The 14,863-nt window shown below is 41.8% G+C and overlaps 2 protein-coding genes across 7 annotated transcripts in view; both read right to left on the bottom strand.

Annotated features, from left to right (window-relative positions):
- Positions 1-812: 812 nt before the first annotated feature.
- On the bottom strand, positions 813-7,100 carry LOC133208151 (cytochrome c oxidase assembly protein COX18, mitochondrial). Of its 2 annotated transcripts, XM_061345819.1 has the most exons (6): positions 6,810-7,100; positions 5,549-5,649; positions 4,794-4,957; positions 2,552-2,664; positions 1,856-1,963; positions 813-1,129 (listed from the first exon to the last, which is right to left on the bottom strand). In XM_061345819.1, exons 1-6 carry the CDS (start codon positions 7,062-7,064, stop codon positions 956-958), a joined length of 915 nt encoding a protein of 304 aa, XP_061201803.1. In that variant the 5' UTR covers positions 7,065-7,100; the 3' UTR covers positions 813-955. The 2 variants fall into 2 exon arrangements, with proteins under 2 accessions (XP_061201803.1, XP_061201804.1); XM_061345820.1 differs by lacking the exon at positions 4,794-4,957.
- A 1,905-nt stretch (positions 7,101-9,005) lies between these two features.
- The window catches only part of ANKRD17 (ankyrin repeat domain 17), an 87,854-nt gene continuing 81,996 nt past the window's right edge, over positions 9,006-14,863 (bottom strand). For all 5 annotated transcript variants that reach the window (XM_061345830.1, XM_061345829.1, XM_061345833.1 and 2 more), the window contains 5 exons: positions 14,031-14,228; positions 13,081-13,329; positions 11,829-12,004; positions 11,316-11,480; positions 9,006-9,673 (listed from right to left, as the gene is read on the bottom strand). In XM_061345830.1, coding sequence (XP_061201814.1) covers positions 9,614-9,673; positions 11,316-11,480; positions 11,829-12,004; positions 13,081-13,329; positions 14,031-14,228 — 848 coding nt within the window. In that variant the 3' untranslated portion in view covers positions 9,006-9,613. The remainder of the gene's footprint in view (positions 9,674-11,315; positions 11,481-11,828; positions 12,005-13,080; positions 13,330-14,030; positions 14,229-14,863) is intronic.

Below are 14,863 nucleotides of genomic sequence, written 5' to 3' on the forward strand. Positions count from 1 at the left end.
TTATTTTAAATATCACTTCTGGTTATCAAAGATTAATGAGCACCAGCTTTCACAATTAAAACATGAACCTTCCTGACTCTGCACTATGACAATCACCTGATGGCAAAGAATACAGGTAAGGCTGTGTCCTTGATCCTGATTTCTGGTTCTCTATGAAAAGGAACGACGTTTTATGAGACAAGACTTGCACAGACTTTTGTGCCAAGGGACATTCACGCGCAGTTTCCCAACAACATAGGTCTGCTGACTTAAGATGTCTGCAGAGCAAGGCAAGATGTTAGCCTGAATACCCTTACAGTATTTGAAGTATTTGGTTTCTCATCATCATTCACCTTTTTCAAGCTGCTAGTTGCCTCATTTTAGTACAAACAATAAGCAGCTGCCACTATTTTATTCACAAAAGGATCAGGAAGAAACAGAGTGCTGCCACTCACAGAAATTATACAAGAAACTTGTCCTGATTCCAAATGAAATGTGTAAGAGACTGACAACCACTTTACTCTGCAGTTACAGGAAATGAGCTATTAGAACTGTTATGGAGAATATCACGTGAACCAGATGGATACTGAACAACTACACCTGATTTCCAATCAATCTGCACTGGGGTCTTCACTAAATAAATCAATAACTACAGTATCAGCCTGTCTACCCCAAAACTTGTTCACTAGCCTATGGGTCAGACCAGCTCCACTAGATGAACCAGTTTTATTTAAGTCATCTGCACAATTCCCTGTGATAATTTAGGAAGCAAACCTGTACTGCTGGATTATTCTGAGTCAAAACTTCGCAATAAACACACACTCGTGCCACATATTTTATATGGCCAGCCAGCTCTTTATTTGGAAAATAAACATAATTCCAGCTGCAACATTTTACAGTAAATAAGTACATCTCAATAAAACATAATTACCCCTGCAAGATCTGTGGGACAGGTCTTCTGAGATTTCCAACTACATCATTTCTTGAAACTGTATTTGGTAGCCAAGGCAGACAGGATATCCCTGTAGGGAGTATCTGTTTCTGATTTGGTCCTTGGTATCCAACACAGTCGCCGAAAGGCTGGACATCGCAGCAACAGGTTGTGAGAGAGTCCCACGAAGCTGGAACACAGCCAGTACAATGCCATGGACTGCAACAAGACCAAGCCCAGTTCAGCCTCCTTGTTCTCATTTGAAACCATTTCAGCAGCTTAGCATGAAATACAGCCACTGCTTACTCCCAGTCATCCAGAAAAGGAACTCACCTAAAACTACCCCTCCCAATAATAATGGCTTCCACTGAAAATGTATTTTTCACTCTCTCATCTCCTCTGGGAAAAAGAATCATCTACACTGAAGCTTGACAACAGTTCATAAATTAATTCATATTAAACTTGCTTTGACTTCTATGTTTCCAATTCTAAGCTGACGAGCCAAACAACCAGGTAATTACTTTTATGTTCACAAGTAGAAAAATACCTGGTAAAGTGAGAAGTGTTTTAATAAAATTGTGGGAAAACCCTTGACTTATGAACTCTGTTGTTTACTTCTGACAGCAAGCAAACATTTTGTCTATGTGTACTTATATAAAGTTTTCCTCTCACTTTTGAGATCACAAAAAGGATACTAAGCTGTTCTGAATGTGTTTCCAAGCCCCAGTTTGTGAAAACACTGTTTAGAAACATTAACTTTGCAGGTTCTTCCCTCTTAGACAAAAATACTTCAAGCTTACTAAGAATTTAAACATACACGTAGACAAAACACCCTGTAATAGAGAGAATGATATATTAAAGAGCAGCATCTGGGCTGCTTTTGAAGTACTAGGATCATACTGGAGTCACAGGTTAATGGAGGCACCAGCAAGACTCTGTACTTACAGAGGGGACTGTTGCAGCAACAGGGATCATTACTACTGATACCACTCGAAAGAAGTTTGTAATAAGCTTCTGGAATCTGGAAACTTTCATTTTTTGTGCAGCAAAGATCTGAAAGAGGAGAAACCCAGAGTTATAAACAAGTTCTTTTGGAAATTACTAACATAAGAAAGATGGCAAAGGGTTTCCTGTAACACAGATCTCTCATTCATGTCTTACTTTCATTTTGCATCTTCCATTTCAATCATACTGCTACAATCCAAAAAGTTCTAAATTTTTTCAATTTCTTAAGAAAACATAATATTGTTAATTTTGACCACAATGCAGTAACAAATCACAGGCAGTAGAACAAACCGCGAAACCCCACATATGCTTTGGATGCTTAACACTCCAGAAACTGATTAGAATGTCACCCTTAAGAGGAACTTCAGAGTCAAGACTAAATTTTACTGAGGCTTAAGTAAAGCCAATGAATTATCAGAGACAGGTCACATGAGAGTTTGTAATCTCTAAACAAGAACCCACACACTCAAATACATACAATTAAGTTAATTTTCAGTTCTGCCCAGTGCATTTCGAGCAGTGATAATCTGAAACTACCAATATGTTGCCATGTTTTGCAACTGGGTAATACTGTCTTAAGATTCTATAAAAAACAACTACCTGTTTGCAACCATCCTATTCATTCCACCAACGTACCTCCACTATCAGCAAATTCACAAGCCCAAGTGAAACTGGCAGAATCCATGTAGAGTCTGGTGCCGTGAGGTCTGTGAACCACAGCGCTCCGCCTGCTGAGAACTGCTCCTGAACTATAACAAGTTCAAAGAAAACATGGAATTAAGCATTATTTGCTACCTCAGGTTAGTTAGAACTGTACCACGTATTACAATTGTCATGGTTTAAGCCCAGCCCATAACTCAGAATGATGCAGCCACTCACTCACTCACGCTTTCTTCCCCCCCTTTGCTCCCAGAGGGATGGGGAAGGGAACTGAAAGAATGTAACTCCCACGGGTTGAGGTAAGGGCTCAGTAAATGAGGTATAACACAAACCACTGCTGCTACCACCCATACTAATAAGGGAAATAACAGGGGGGGAGAATACAGAACTAAAAAGGGAAAAGGAAAAGAAAACAATAGACACAAGTGATGCACAATACAACTGCTCACCACCTGCTGATCGATACCCAGCCCAACCTGAGCAGTGATCTCGGCCTTCCGGATAACTCCCCCTAGTTTATATACTGGGCATGATATGCTATGGTATGGAACTGCCCTTTGACTAGTTTGGGTCAGATGTCCTGTCTCTGCTTCTCCTGACTTCTTGTGCCCCTCCTCACTGGCAGAGCAAGAGACTGAAAAGTCCTTGATTGGAGTAGGCATTGCTTTGCAGCAACTAAAAACATCGATGTGTTATCTGCACTGTCATCAGACTAAAGCCAAAAACACAGGACTGCACCAGCTACTAAGAAGGAGAAAAATGACTGCTACTGCTGAACCCAGGACAATAATCAAATCATCCAAGTTTCTAGGGATGTTTTAACTATACAATAAATACTGGTAAAGCAGAAATCTTGAGTTTAAATCGTGTTTCAAGGCAATCTGCTATCAACACAAGTCCAAAAAAAAAACAACAAAGGGAGATAAAAGCTGAGACCCAACTTGGCTAGTGGCAGGGTCAGGTAAAGCTGTGATAAAAATTAGCTGGATCTCAACCTCCACCTTACAAACCAATGAGGAAAATACGCAATACTACAACCTACAGCCACTACATATTTTGTGGTTTTGAAATAATTATGTTTTTCTCAATAACTGTATGACCTGTTATATTTTTTTAGAAGAACGAACTATAAACTCTTTTAAAAAAACAAAATATCAGTATTTTTATAAAAAAAAAATCCCCCCACAATCACCTTGTCTACAGTACATCATATGAAATTTCACATGGAAAAAAACCCCCACAGATTAATAATGAATGTGCTGTAGCACAGGTAATACCACCTGCTAAGCATGCTTCTGAACCATAAAAATTCCAAGACACCTTTTTTCCCCAGTAAACTCTGTCTTCAGAAGACCACAAAATAATTAAACACTCACACACCCTCACAAAATGCCTCCCACTGTTTCCAGAGCTCAGGCCCTGATACTGCTTTTTAAGGCAGCATCCCACAAAGCTCAACACTATTTCAAATGATGGGAGTGCAAGAGCAGAGCTCAGTGATGCTCTGGGTGATGCAAACTCCTGCTGCAAGAGTACAAACCAAAGAAGTTTTGGTCTGGTCCAGGCACAAGCTCTTCACGTATATGAACTGTGGTTTATCTACTACAACGTATACGGTGCACCTAATCAAAGAATCATAGAATGGTTTGGGCTGGAAAGGACCTTAAGATCATCCAGTTCCAATCCCCCTACCATGGGCAGGGACGCCTCACACCAGACCATGTCACCCAAAGCTCTGTCCAAGCTGCCCTTGAACACTGACAGGGATGGAGCATTCAGCACTCCTCTGGGCAACCCATTCCAGTGCCTCACCACCCTTACAGGAAAGAACTTCTTCCTTATATCCAATATAAACTTCCCCTGTTTCAGTTTAAACCCGTTACTCCTTGTCCTGTCACTACAGTCCCTAATGAAGAGTCCCTCCCCAGCATCCTTATAGGCCCCCTTCAGATACTGGAAGCCTGCTATGAGGTCTCCACGCAGCCTTCTCTTCTCCAGGCTAAACCAAAGCTTTTAAAGTTCAACTTTATCAGCTGTTTATCTATGCTTAAATAGATATTAAGTTCAAAAACTTAGTAGTGGGGCAGGTTTAAGCTGACATATTATCAGCTTATATGTCAAGCTAAGGAGACAGTGTTCCTTAAGCAACAAAGCATCTATAGAAACAGTAAATGAACTCAACATGACTGTTAAGAGAGTGTCTGTTCAGGTGAATCACCTTCTGAGCCCGTGGCACCGACACTACAGTTGCGCAAAGCGAGGGACACGCAGACCCACATTGGAACCTGCACCCACACAAGCAGAGTGGCTTTGAAGGGGTGGCAGTTGTCTCGAACATACAGCTCCGTGATAATTCTCTGCAGATTCTTCTTATAGTGGAACCTTGTAGAAAGAAATGAAAGAAGTCCTCTCACAATAGCTGTTACAGAGCAATCAGTAACTTGTTTGACATGCTATTTCATGGTGCTTTTTTGCCTGAACTAGGGCACGACTTCCTCAATGTAGAGGCAATCAGTCAGTTATGTGATCCTCAGCATCCTGGCTAAGACCCACACACTGCTACTGCACAGGGTGCAGTATTACCCTAACAAATTAGCATGACCACAACTATTCAAGCAATATTTAGATATCACCATAGCTAAGGGAAATTTGACCACAAGTAAAGACAACAACTTTAAAAAATATATAATCCTAGATTTGGCCTTATAATCATAAGCCTGTCACTAATACAGAGCTTTAAACCAGATACGCTCTGAATGGCAGTATAACAAAGACAAAGCAGCTGAAGTGCTACGAAAATCCCAGCTTTGGGTAAGGGCAGAATCTTTATGTAAGACTGCCGTGCATGGGGCTGTCCCTTCTGCTGTTCCACAGTATGGAAGAGGCTTGTAATATATATATATACACACACACATATATATACGTACGTATATATATGTGTGTCTATATATATATACACAATCTCCACCTTACCTGGCCACCTTTTCAGACCAACCTAGTTGCTTTCCACGAACAGAAACTTCATAGCGAAGGCGCTCAGCCAGGTTTTTAATCTCGGGCTGCAAGTTTTCCAGCTAGCAAAAGAAAAGGAAAAAAGTTTATGGGCACTTACACATAACAACCAGTTTCTCTCCCCATCTGATACTGCGCAGGCATTAAAAGCCATTGTGAAGGACAAGGTGCTATCTCTGAAGACCGTCTAACAACATAACCACATCAAGATGACACGAGAAGTACTGGCAGTAAAAGTCAGACTACTCAAAATACAGAATACATATAAAAATATACATGTATTTATGTATAATGTATATGTTTTATATGCATCTATATTATATATAAGCATACCTGTATGTTATATACATATATACATAAGCAAATCTATAGAGAATCACAGAATCAGGTAGGCTAGAAAAGACCTTTAAGAATATAATCTATATATAAATTAAACCTATACATAAAAATACCAAAATATATAACAACATATATGTGTATGAAATTATAGATATAACTACAGAATTAAAATTTTATATTTTGTTCTGAATAAGAATCTTTTTACCTTCACTTGGCAACTATGACCTTTAAGCTAGTTTACTTAATAAAAACACCCCACTCTTTAATGTCCCCTCAAAAAGCTCTAAAGCCCAGCAGGACACAGCCCTGCAGTCACTGAAGTCACTAATCATGAAGAGGCCCCATTTTGCAGGAGTGCAACACAATAATCACTTCTGCAATCAAAATAAAAGGGAAAATGAACAAACATTACTATAACAGAAACAACAACAACAAAAAAATCCCACCCCAAACACACTGCAATAAAAGCATTACATTATGGCTCTTTTGCAAGAACACTCTTTGAACCATGGTCATTGATGAACCCCGTCCCCGATCACACCTGGATGGACCAGCCTGACTCACCGGTAAAGATCTAGGTGATTCCAAACCAAATTAAGCTCTGGCACCTGCGAAGCACACCACCAGCGGCCTCATGTATGTGTGTGTGTGTATATATATATTATATATACACAACAAACAGCAGAAACGGGAGAAACAAACACACTTTTCCATACACAGCACAGGCTCCTTCTGCTGCAGCTGAGCCAACTGAACCTCTTCAGTGATTTCAACCCTTCTCCGTTGAGAGAAAGCAGGCGTTCAGAATCTGCTGGAGGCTACTTCACGGTTTTACTGCCGCAGCTCTAGCAATAAAAACGTGAAGTAAATTTAAGGCACCCACCTGCGCTAGGAGCCGGCACTGGTGCGCGGCCAGCGGCAAGGTGACGGCGGTGCGGAGAAGGGCGGCGCCGCAGGCGATGGCGGCCCACCACGGCAGCCCCGCGGACGCCTGCAGGGCCGTCAGACCGCCCTCGGCCCAGTGCACAGGCGGCGACTGCGAGCACCACTCGTACCAGCCGCCGGAGCCGCCGAGCGGCGCCCCCGGGGCCCCCGCGGCCGCTAACCGAGCGGCGCCCGCCCGCGCCAGCCGCCACATGGCTGACAGCTTCCGCCAGGGGGCGGTGCCACGCACGCGCCAGGCGCCGCGGCGGACATAGCTGTTGAGGGCAGGGGGAAGGGCGGAGGGCTGAGGAGGGCATTTCGGCAGCTGATGGCTCCTCATCAGCGGGGGGGCGGGCGCACGCTGCCGGGGTGAACCGTGTCTGCTTACCTCTGACCGCCTCAGTGCGCGCAGAGCCTGATGGAGCCACTGCAGGCACTCTCGAGCACGGTTTTCTTTCTTTTCCTTTAATAAAGACGACCCCCCACGTCCCAGGATGAGTACGTACCTGTTATGTACTGGTCAAATAAAAAGCATTATAGTTCAAGTATTAAAAAAAAAAAAAAAAAAGTATCTGAGGGGAAAAAAAATTACAACACAAAAGGCAACAACAACAAAAAACCAACCCAAATAGAACCCCAGAATGCTTCTCACACCACTTCCGGATCCTCTTACCTCCAGAACTCCATGTATCCAACCCAACACCACACTAGTACCACCCACCCTTCACTGCCCTGGCCTGTTTGATTTTTCAAGTCAACAAAACACAGACTCTCCATTTTCTTGACCCCCAGAACCTACGGTTTGAATAAACACCAGGCACTATTTGTCACTGGGATTATCTCTTCGTGACACCACAAATAATCCTGTAAAGCACTGAAGGCTTAAGTGAAAACTTCCAGCCAAGGGCTGCAGATCATATGGAGGTGGAAGGGCACTATTCGCCACAGAAATGGAATTTAAACTCTTAGCCCTTCTTCAGTTTAGTAGCCATTTTGGTACAACCAGGTCTTTACACAGTGTCATTCAGGTGATCTGACAAGTGGAAAAAAGAGCTTACTTAAGAGCATCACCTAAAGGTATGGATCTGCACATAGGTATGGACCACACTTTCTGATACAGTGGTACTTCTCAGGTATTTAAGAGGTTCTCTGGACAAGTGATTTTTTTTCTTATGGCCTTTAAAGGAGTACCATAATAACAACAAAAGAGCACCTCTTAACAGCAGCCTATATAGCTCATTCAGGATATTTCTTTCCCACTTTGGGTATCTCAGGATAGTAACTTACACAGAAGGGTTGACTCCAAGTGACAGAGCAAAGAAAAGACAGGCTTTCTTTCAAGCCTTCCTCTGTACACAATAACCAGCAACAGGCCACGCTGGTCCCCTCTTGTCTTGCCCAAATATACATCTGATTTGTACCTATGGTTGAAAGTAGATCTATACAAACTGAATAGGTTTACTGGAGCTGCCTTGGTGTTGCCTCACAAACCCCCTGAGAAACGCTCCTGGTCTTCCCATTCACTCCAAGCAACTCCGGGTTGGTGAGTGAAAAAGTGACAGCTCCCGACAATGACTGTAAGGGAATTCACACTTGCACTCTCCCATATCTCCATGGTTTACTGGGATGGTTGAAAGAAGGTTCGGATCAAGACAATCTACTGGAACAAAGACACTTGTTCCAAAATAAGCTCTCCTTTGGGGCTGACTTTATGAGCCAAGCTGCACCCTAAAAGCCTCATCCTTGAAGACTTGTGGTGAAAACACCAATGATGTGTTCTGAAATGACTTTTGCAGGGAAAGGAAGGAGCCAGAGGAACAGTTCTGGGAGCACTCATGGAAAGAGAGCACACCTTGCTGCATCAAGCCAACTGCAAGAATAACTTGTAATAGATGCTGCAGTGTAGTATGCTGATGCTGTTGACCACGCAAGTAGGGAAGGAGCTCAGTGTGGAAAGGACTGCATGTGCCAAAAGGCTGTTTTTTGGGGTGCTTTTTGCTTAAAAGCCTTTCAACAGAAGAAAAACGGAAACTATCAAAAGATCTGGTTCCAACTGCTGCATGCCTTCTCGGAGAATCCACCACACACATGGGAAAAGCCCTCAGAGAATGCCTCTTTTTCATTATAATGTACTTAAATTACACAAGTAGAAACATTATGCTTATTAACAGTTTAATGTATGAAGGAAACATCCAGATTTCTGAATATGAAGGTACATATCTCACATTAATTTAAGTCTACGTAAAGTAGAGCCTCTATACTGACATACTGAAATTTACTTTCTGCTTAGCCATTTGTTATGTAAACAATTGTACATTTATTTGCCATTCTAAAACTTCAGGATCAAGTTTACATAAGTTTTGCTAAATTTCTGTGTTTGCTCAGAAGCAGTTTACAGTACTAAAACCAACCAGCCAAAGAACAGCTTTAACAGAAAGTCATATAAAAAAAAAAAAACCAACAAAAATAACAAACCCAAACAAAACAAAAAAAAAGGAGGAAAAAAAACCCTAAACACACACACACAGAAAAAAAAAAAAAGAAAGGAAAGAATAAAGGCTAACTAAGTTGAAACGTATGATGGTGGGGAATGGGTGGTCACAATGTTCACAGAAAAAGGTCAGTTAGTAAGTTCTTCTGCAAAAAGCCTACACACTTCAGTCAAGCACGTCAGTAGAATGATTTGGGAGGACATAAACTGTTTCTGCCACTTGTGTTTTCCTCTGCCAAAAAGGAATCTCGAGGCTAGCAAGTTGATCCCACTCAGCCCAGTTGGTTCATATGCACACTGTTCATGTGAGGTGTCCAAGTTCCAGTCCACACCTGAAAGAGAAAGCTTCATTTAACACCATGCTTTGCGGTCAGTCAAAACAGCAGCAAAGTTTCTCTGCACCCAATCAAACTCTGGCATCATATAACATGGCAACACATCAAACTACACAGAGTTGCTTCCCACACTTGTTTTATCCTGCAGTAATTCGGGTGAGTAGAAAGGGAAATGGGGCATTAATTTTTCTGCCTGTACTTTTTCACCCTGGCCAAAGCATTGGTCCATCTTCCTTTTTATTTAGTGCAGCAAAATACTCTCACTCAGCCCAACCCTTCATCCCAAAATCAAAAAGAGAAATAAATGCTATTTACGCCCACTAGTTCCTCCATCAAAGCAACACTGATATAGTTAAGTATTTTACTGCTTCCTTTAGACCCAGGAAAACAAGTGTTCCCTCTGAACTGCCAAGGAGAAATAACAGATCTCTTTATGTGCAAAATTCTTGGCAAGGAGAGCACCTGAAGACCTCCAGCAAGAGCAAGAGACTATCTTTTCCCTTTATTTTAGACTGTCTGAACTTTCAAAAACTTGCTTTCTAGCACCCCGAGTTGTTTTTCCTCAGTGCATACCAACACCCTCAGCTCTGGAGAAACCCGAAGACAAGCAGATAAATCCTTCTCTGAGGGACAAGGTCTTCTCCCTAAACCAGAAGTAGCCTCTACCGGACATGAGCCACTTCAGCACAGTGCGTGAACTGTGGCTAAAACCAGACTGCTGCTTCTGCACACCTATGACCTGCCAGTGCTGGGAGCTGCTCTTTGCAGCTTGGAGGGTTCTCAAGGAAATTATGTCCAGAAATATATTTACTAACAGAGCTCACTGTACAATTAAAAATAAACACAGGATATAATGTAACAAGAGCTACTGAGAAGCCATTTAATACTAGTTGTTGGGTATGTACCAACAAGAGATTTAGGAGAACATAATCCCTATACCTAAATAATCTTTAGTGAACAAGCCTATAACCCAGGCAAGATCAGAGCAGAAGAGAGAAGAGATACTTCTCCCTTCCCACATCAACTCCTGCCACTGTGAAGACATCAGACCTTTCAAAGCCTGGCAACAATCCCTCAGAACTAATGCTGTCTGCCCTTGTGGGGATGGAAATCTTACCTAACAGCAAATAAATAAAAGCAAATTGATTGTGTTTTCCCAAATGAAAACTGCACAGAGAGAAATCACAATCATTTTACGCACAATATATAGTGTAGAACTATCTTTCCTATCCAGACTTGCCTAAAACACATCACCAAGAAAGCTGATCAGCAGTAATTAACCAGGTGCCTACCCTGATAAAATAGGCAGCTTCACTAAGCTCAGATGGAATCAAACTTCCCAATTCTCCAGCACAAATGTATTCACAAAAATAAATAGCACAATCCTAGAACTGCCTTAACTTAATGATGCTGAGTTTTCTTGGGACACATCTTGGAGAGGTGACTGAAGTTTAGAAGCTGTCACTAAGCATTGACAAATCAGTGCTGTAGCAAGTAGGAGGGGCTGTATCAACAGCTTAAAGACATGAGCAAAACTAAGAAACATCGCACTGTATTTTCATACTAACTGTTAAGATCTTTTCTTCCTCATACTGTTTAAGTCAAAACAAAATTGAAAATATAAACATTCAAAACTTACTGTCTGAGGCCCATTATTTTCTGTGGAATTTGAAACCATCTTTATCAGCGAGTTCCAAGATGGGTCAGCAGCATGAGGCCCATTGAATATAGGGCCTCCAGTACCATCTGTGATGGGGGCTACAGGAGGAATCATTGCATTCCCATACACAGAAAAAGGCATACCCTTAGGGGAGGAAAAAGCAAGAGTCAGTTAAGTGTTCATAAACACTGCTACTAGAGCACAGGCAGAATGACAAAAGGGGATACCAGTTAAAGAAACTCTGTCTTAAAGCAGCAATAAAATGTCTGAATTAAAAAAAAATAAAATAAATCAAACCTTTCTATGCATCTACTGATTGCATCATGGACAAGTTTTTTTTTATTAGATCAGCACTTCTGCAGTACTGAGTGCCAGTCAGCACAGTTGTGCACTGTAGCACAACAAACAGTATCTCCAGGTTGTTCATCTGCCTCATGTGCCAACATGGAAATGGAGTAGTACCGTGTGTATCAAGTCCAAGAAGGTCCTTACCCCAACTTTTGGGAAGTCCATGTATCCTGCAGGAACGGGCTGATGGAATGTACCGGAAGGCGTTACAATTCCCGTGCTGTCTCTCTCCATGGCTTGGTGTGAGAACACACCGGGATCAGACATGGGCCTGTGGATCATGTGGCTCCCCATCCCACTGTGACACCAATCCACTTTATCTAGCAACACGGAAGAGAGCAACAGCATTAAATAACATCTGCTAATCACTTGATTTCCAGCCTAACTGCACACCTGAATGCTTCCTAAAGTGGCATTTGCTTTGCTTGCAGTTCCTCTACATCTACCTACATTAAAACTTAGGTGTGCATGGGATGGAGAAAATCAGAAATGGCACCTGCACGCCCCCACTGAGGCAGTACAAGGCGTTTTCAACAGCTTATATGCAACTTAAGTGTCACCTCTGAGCTTTTCCTTCATTTGAAAGGGAAAGCTGGCATTTGTGCTAATTCTTCCTCCTCAAAAACCCTCAATCCCCTGTGCATTTGGTGCTGTGAAAAGGCTAGGTACACTAGCATACATTTGCTCCACTTCATTAAATAATTCATGAAAGAATCGTAACGAACTAAGAGACAGAGAAGTACTTTTGAAAAGCTAAACCAGCAAATGACCAGCTGGAGACATGTGCTTGTGTTCTAATTACACAAATTCATTAGACACAGGTTGTTATTCTTACTACACTTCAAGCCTCAGACATTCAGAAAGCCAATTTTTCAAAATAAAACAAGGAAATCGTAATTGGAGAAGCAGAGAATGAATAAAGAAATATTTCTGAAGCAATTCTAATACTCAACAAGTGAGGAAAATTGAAATCCCGTTTTGTGCAGGCTACTAATTCACGTTAAATATTAACTCCCATTGTACAAAATAATCTGTTCATCTACAGAGATAAAATACATCGTTATCTTGAGGTATCTTCACTTCCCCTCTTCCTAAATCCAGTGACCCTCACTCAGGTCAACCCTGTGGTTTTATTTTCTCTGTTACTTCTTGCTTGGAGTAACAGATCTTCACAGCCAGGGATTTCAAAACCCCTGAGGCTTTCTGAGACCTTGTTACAACGCAATCACATAGGAAGGAGGGCAAACAGAAGTCCCTGCTCCAACTCCTTTGTCAACAGCACTCCTGCATTTTGAGGCATTCACTTCGTGTCATCTTCCATCTCCAAGGACAAGTTAGGAAAAGACAATACTGGGGTCAAACACAAGCATAGGGACATCCTGCTACCATTACATACCTTGACTGCCACCTATACCCTCAAAGGACCAAATCCCACTATGTCCCACTGGAGCAGCTAAGTTGCTCCCGATAACAGATGGAGTGGATGTTCCAGTTTGCCTAATACGTGCAGACCGTTCAGTCCCAATTGGAACAGGAACTTTTCTGTCCTGAGAAACATTACTGGGTTTTTCTGATCCCAAGGGCACTGCTGAAGGGGTGGGAGATGGTGCTCTTACTCCAGAAGACACCGACTGAGCAGGAGATTCTACAAGAAGAGCAATGAAACCACTTAGTAACAACAACCAGAATGTCTCAAATCACCACAAACCTATGCTTTGATGTCAAGCCATACATCAAACAAGTGAAAATGGATAGTTTGCTAATGGTGGATTCATACAGCAAACAATTCAGGATAATTTTAGTGGTTTTGCTTTCAGAGCAGAGACACATTCACCATCAATTTACTCTCTTACATTGAATGATTACCATGCCCTGTCAGCTCAGCTACTGGACACATACCACAACTGATGACAAGAGGCAGTTCAAAACCTCAACTAAGTGTTACTGTGAAGCAGCAGTGGAGGACTGGAGGATTATATCCAAAACCATAGTGAAATAAACCCATGATGTTGTTGGTTTGGGTTTTTTTTTTCTGGGTTTTGTCATTATTTTTCCCAGTAACAGACTAATTTGTTCCCTGAATAAACCACCACTCAACAGCTTAATTGGGTTTTGTCTAAAAACTCTACTGTGTAGCCAACACTGCAAGGGCAACACACAGAGGAAGGTACCAGAACTTTCCCCAAGTATTTTCTCCTGGACACTAAGCCATCACCATTGTATGCTGGCTTTAGTACAACATCATTAAAAGTTTTACACAACTCACGCTTGGAATATTACCTTCATTAACCAAAACCCCAGCCTTTTCTTTGCAAGATGTCTGTGAGAACACTGACTAGAACTCACCATTTGATGCTGATGAACATGGAGGCAATAAACTAAGTGGGGAAAAATGCTGTCTGTTAAAATTAGCAGCTGCAGGTGCTCCACCAAGAGGAGTCCCAGGCGCATAGATCTGACCTCCCGAGAGGTTGGAGGCAAAATTCCCCAGGTGTGTAGAAGAGGGTGTTACAGAAGCATAGGGTGAATCCATGCTGACAATACCTAGGAGAGAAATGGGCACAGGTGACTCTCAGAACCTCAATATCTCCACAAACACGTCGCCCATATCATGGAAATAATGGAGAGCAGGAAAACTTTTACCCAATCAATTGTTGGGAGGTAGTGGGGAATTGTTACTATTTTCCCCAAGCGAACTGTGTATCTTAACCTTAATAATCTGTGAGCCCTGGCAGTATGTGGCAGTTGCACTGCATACATAAATCAAGAATGATTCTCATGTTACCATGCAGGCACCTTGAATGTAACTAAATTAAGGGAACATAATATGTAACTGGACATTGGGTATTTTGTTGACCTGGAACTTACATTCTTATATTTAGGTAATGCGATTCTGTACTGAGAACGGTAGATATACTACTAAAGATTTGAAGACTTTCTCCTTTTTTTTGTTTGGCAGAATGCTTTGTACACCCTGATCAACATTCAAGTGTTCCTTCCCCCAAAACATGAATACATTTTAGCTTATTTAAGGAACCGATTTTTTATTAATACCCAATAGTACCAATTAGCCAAGGTATTCAAAGTACAGGAATTACTATCCCCTTAATATTAAATCATAGAATGGTTTGGGTTGGAAGGGACCTTAAAGCTCATCCAGTTCCAACCCCCTGCCATGG

Source organism: Neopsephotus bourkii, unplaced genomic scaffold (assembly GCF_033783945.1).
Source record: "Neopsephotus bourkii isolate Nb327-2 ecotype Australia unplaced genomic scaffold, CSIRO-AGI_Nbou_v1 NB_244, whole genome shotgun sequence".
Classification (NCBI taxonomy): Eukaryota; Metazoa; Chordata; class Aves; order Psittaciformes; family Psittacidae; genus Neopsephotus; species Neopsephotus bourkii.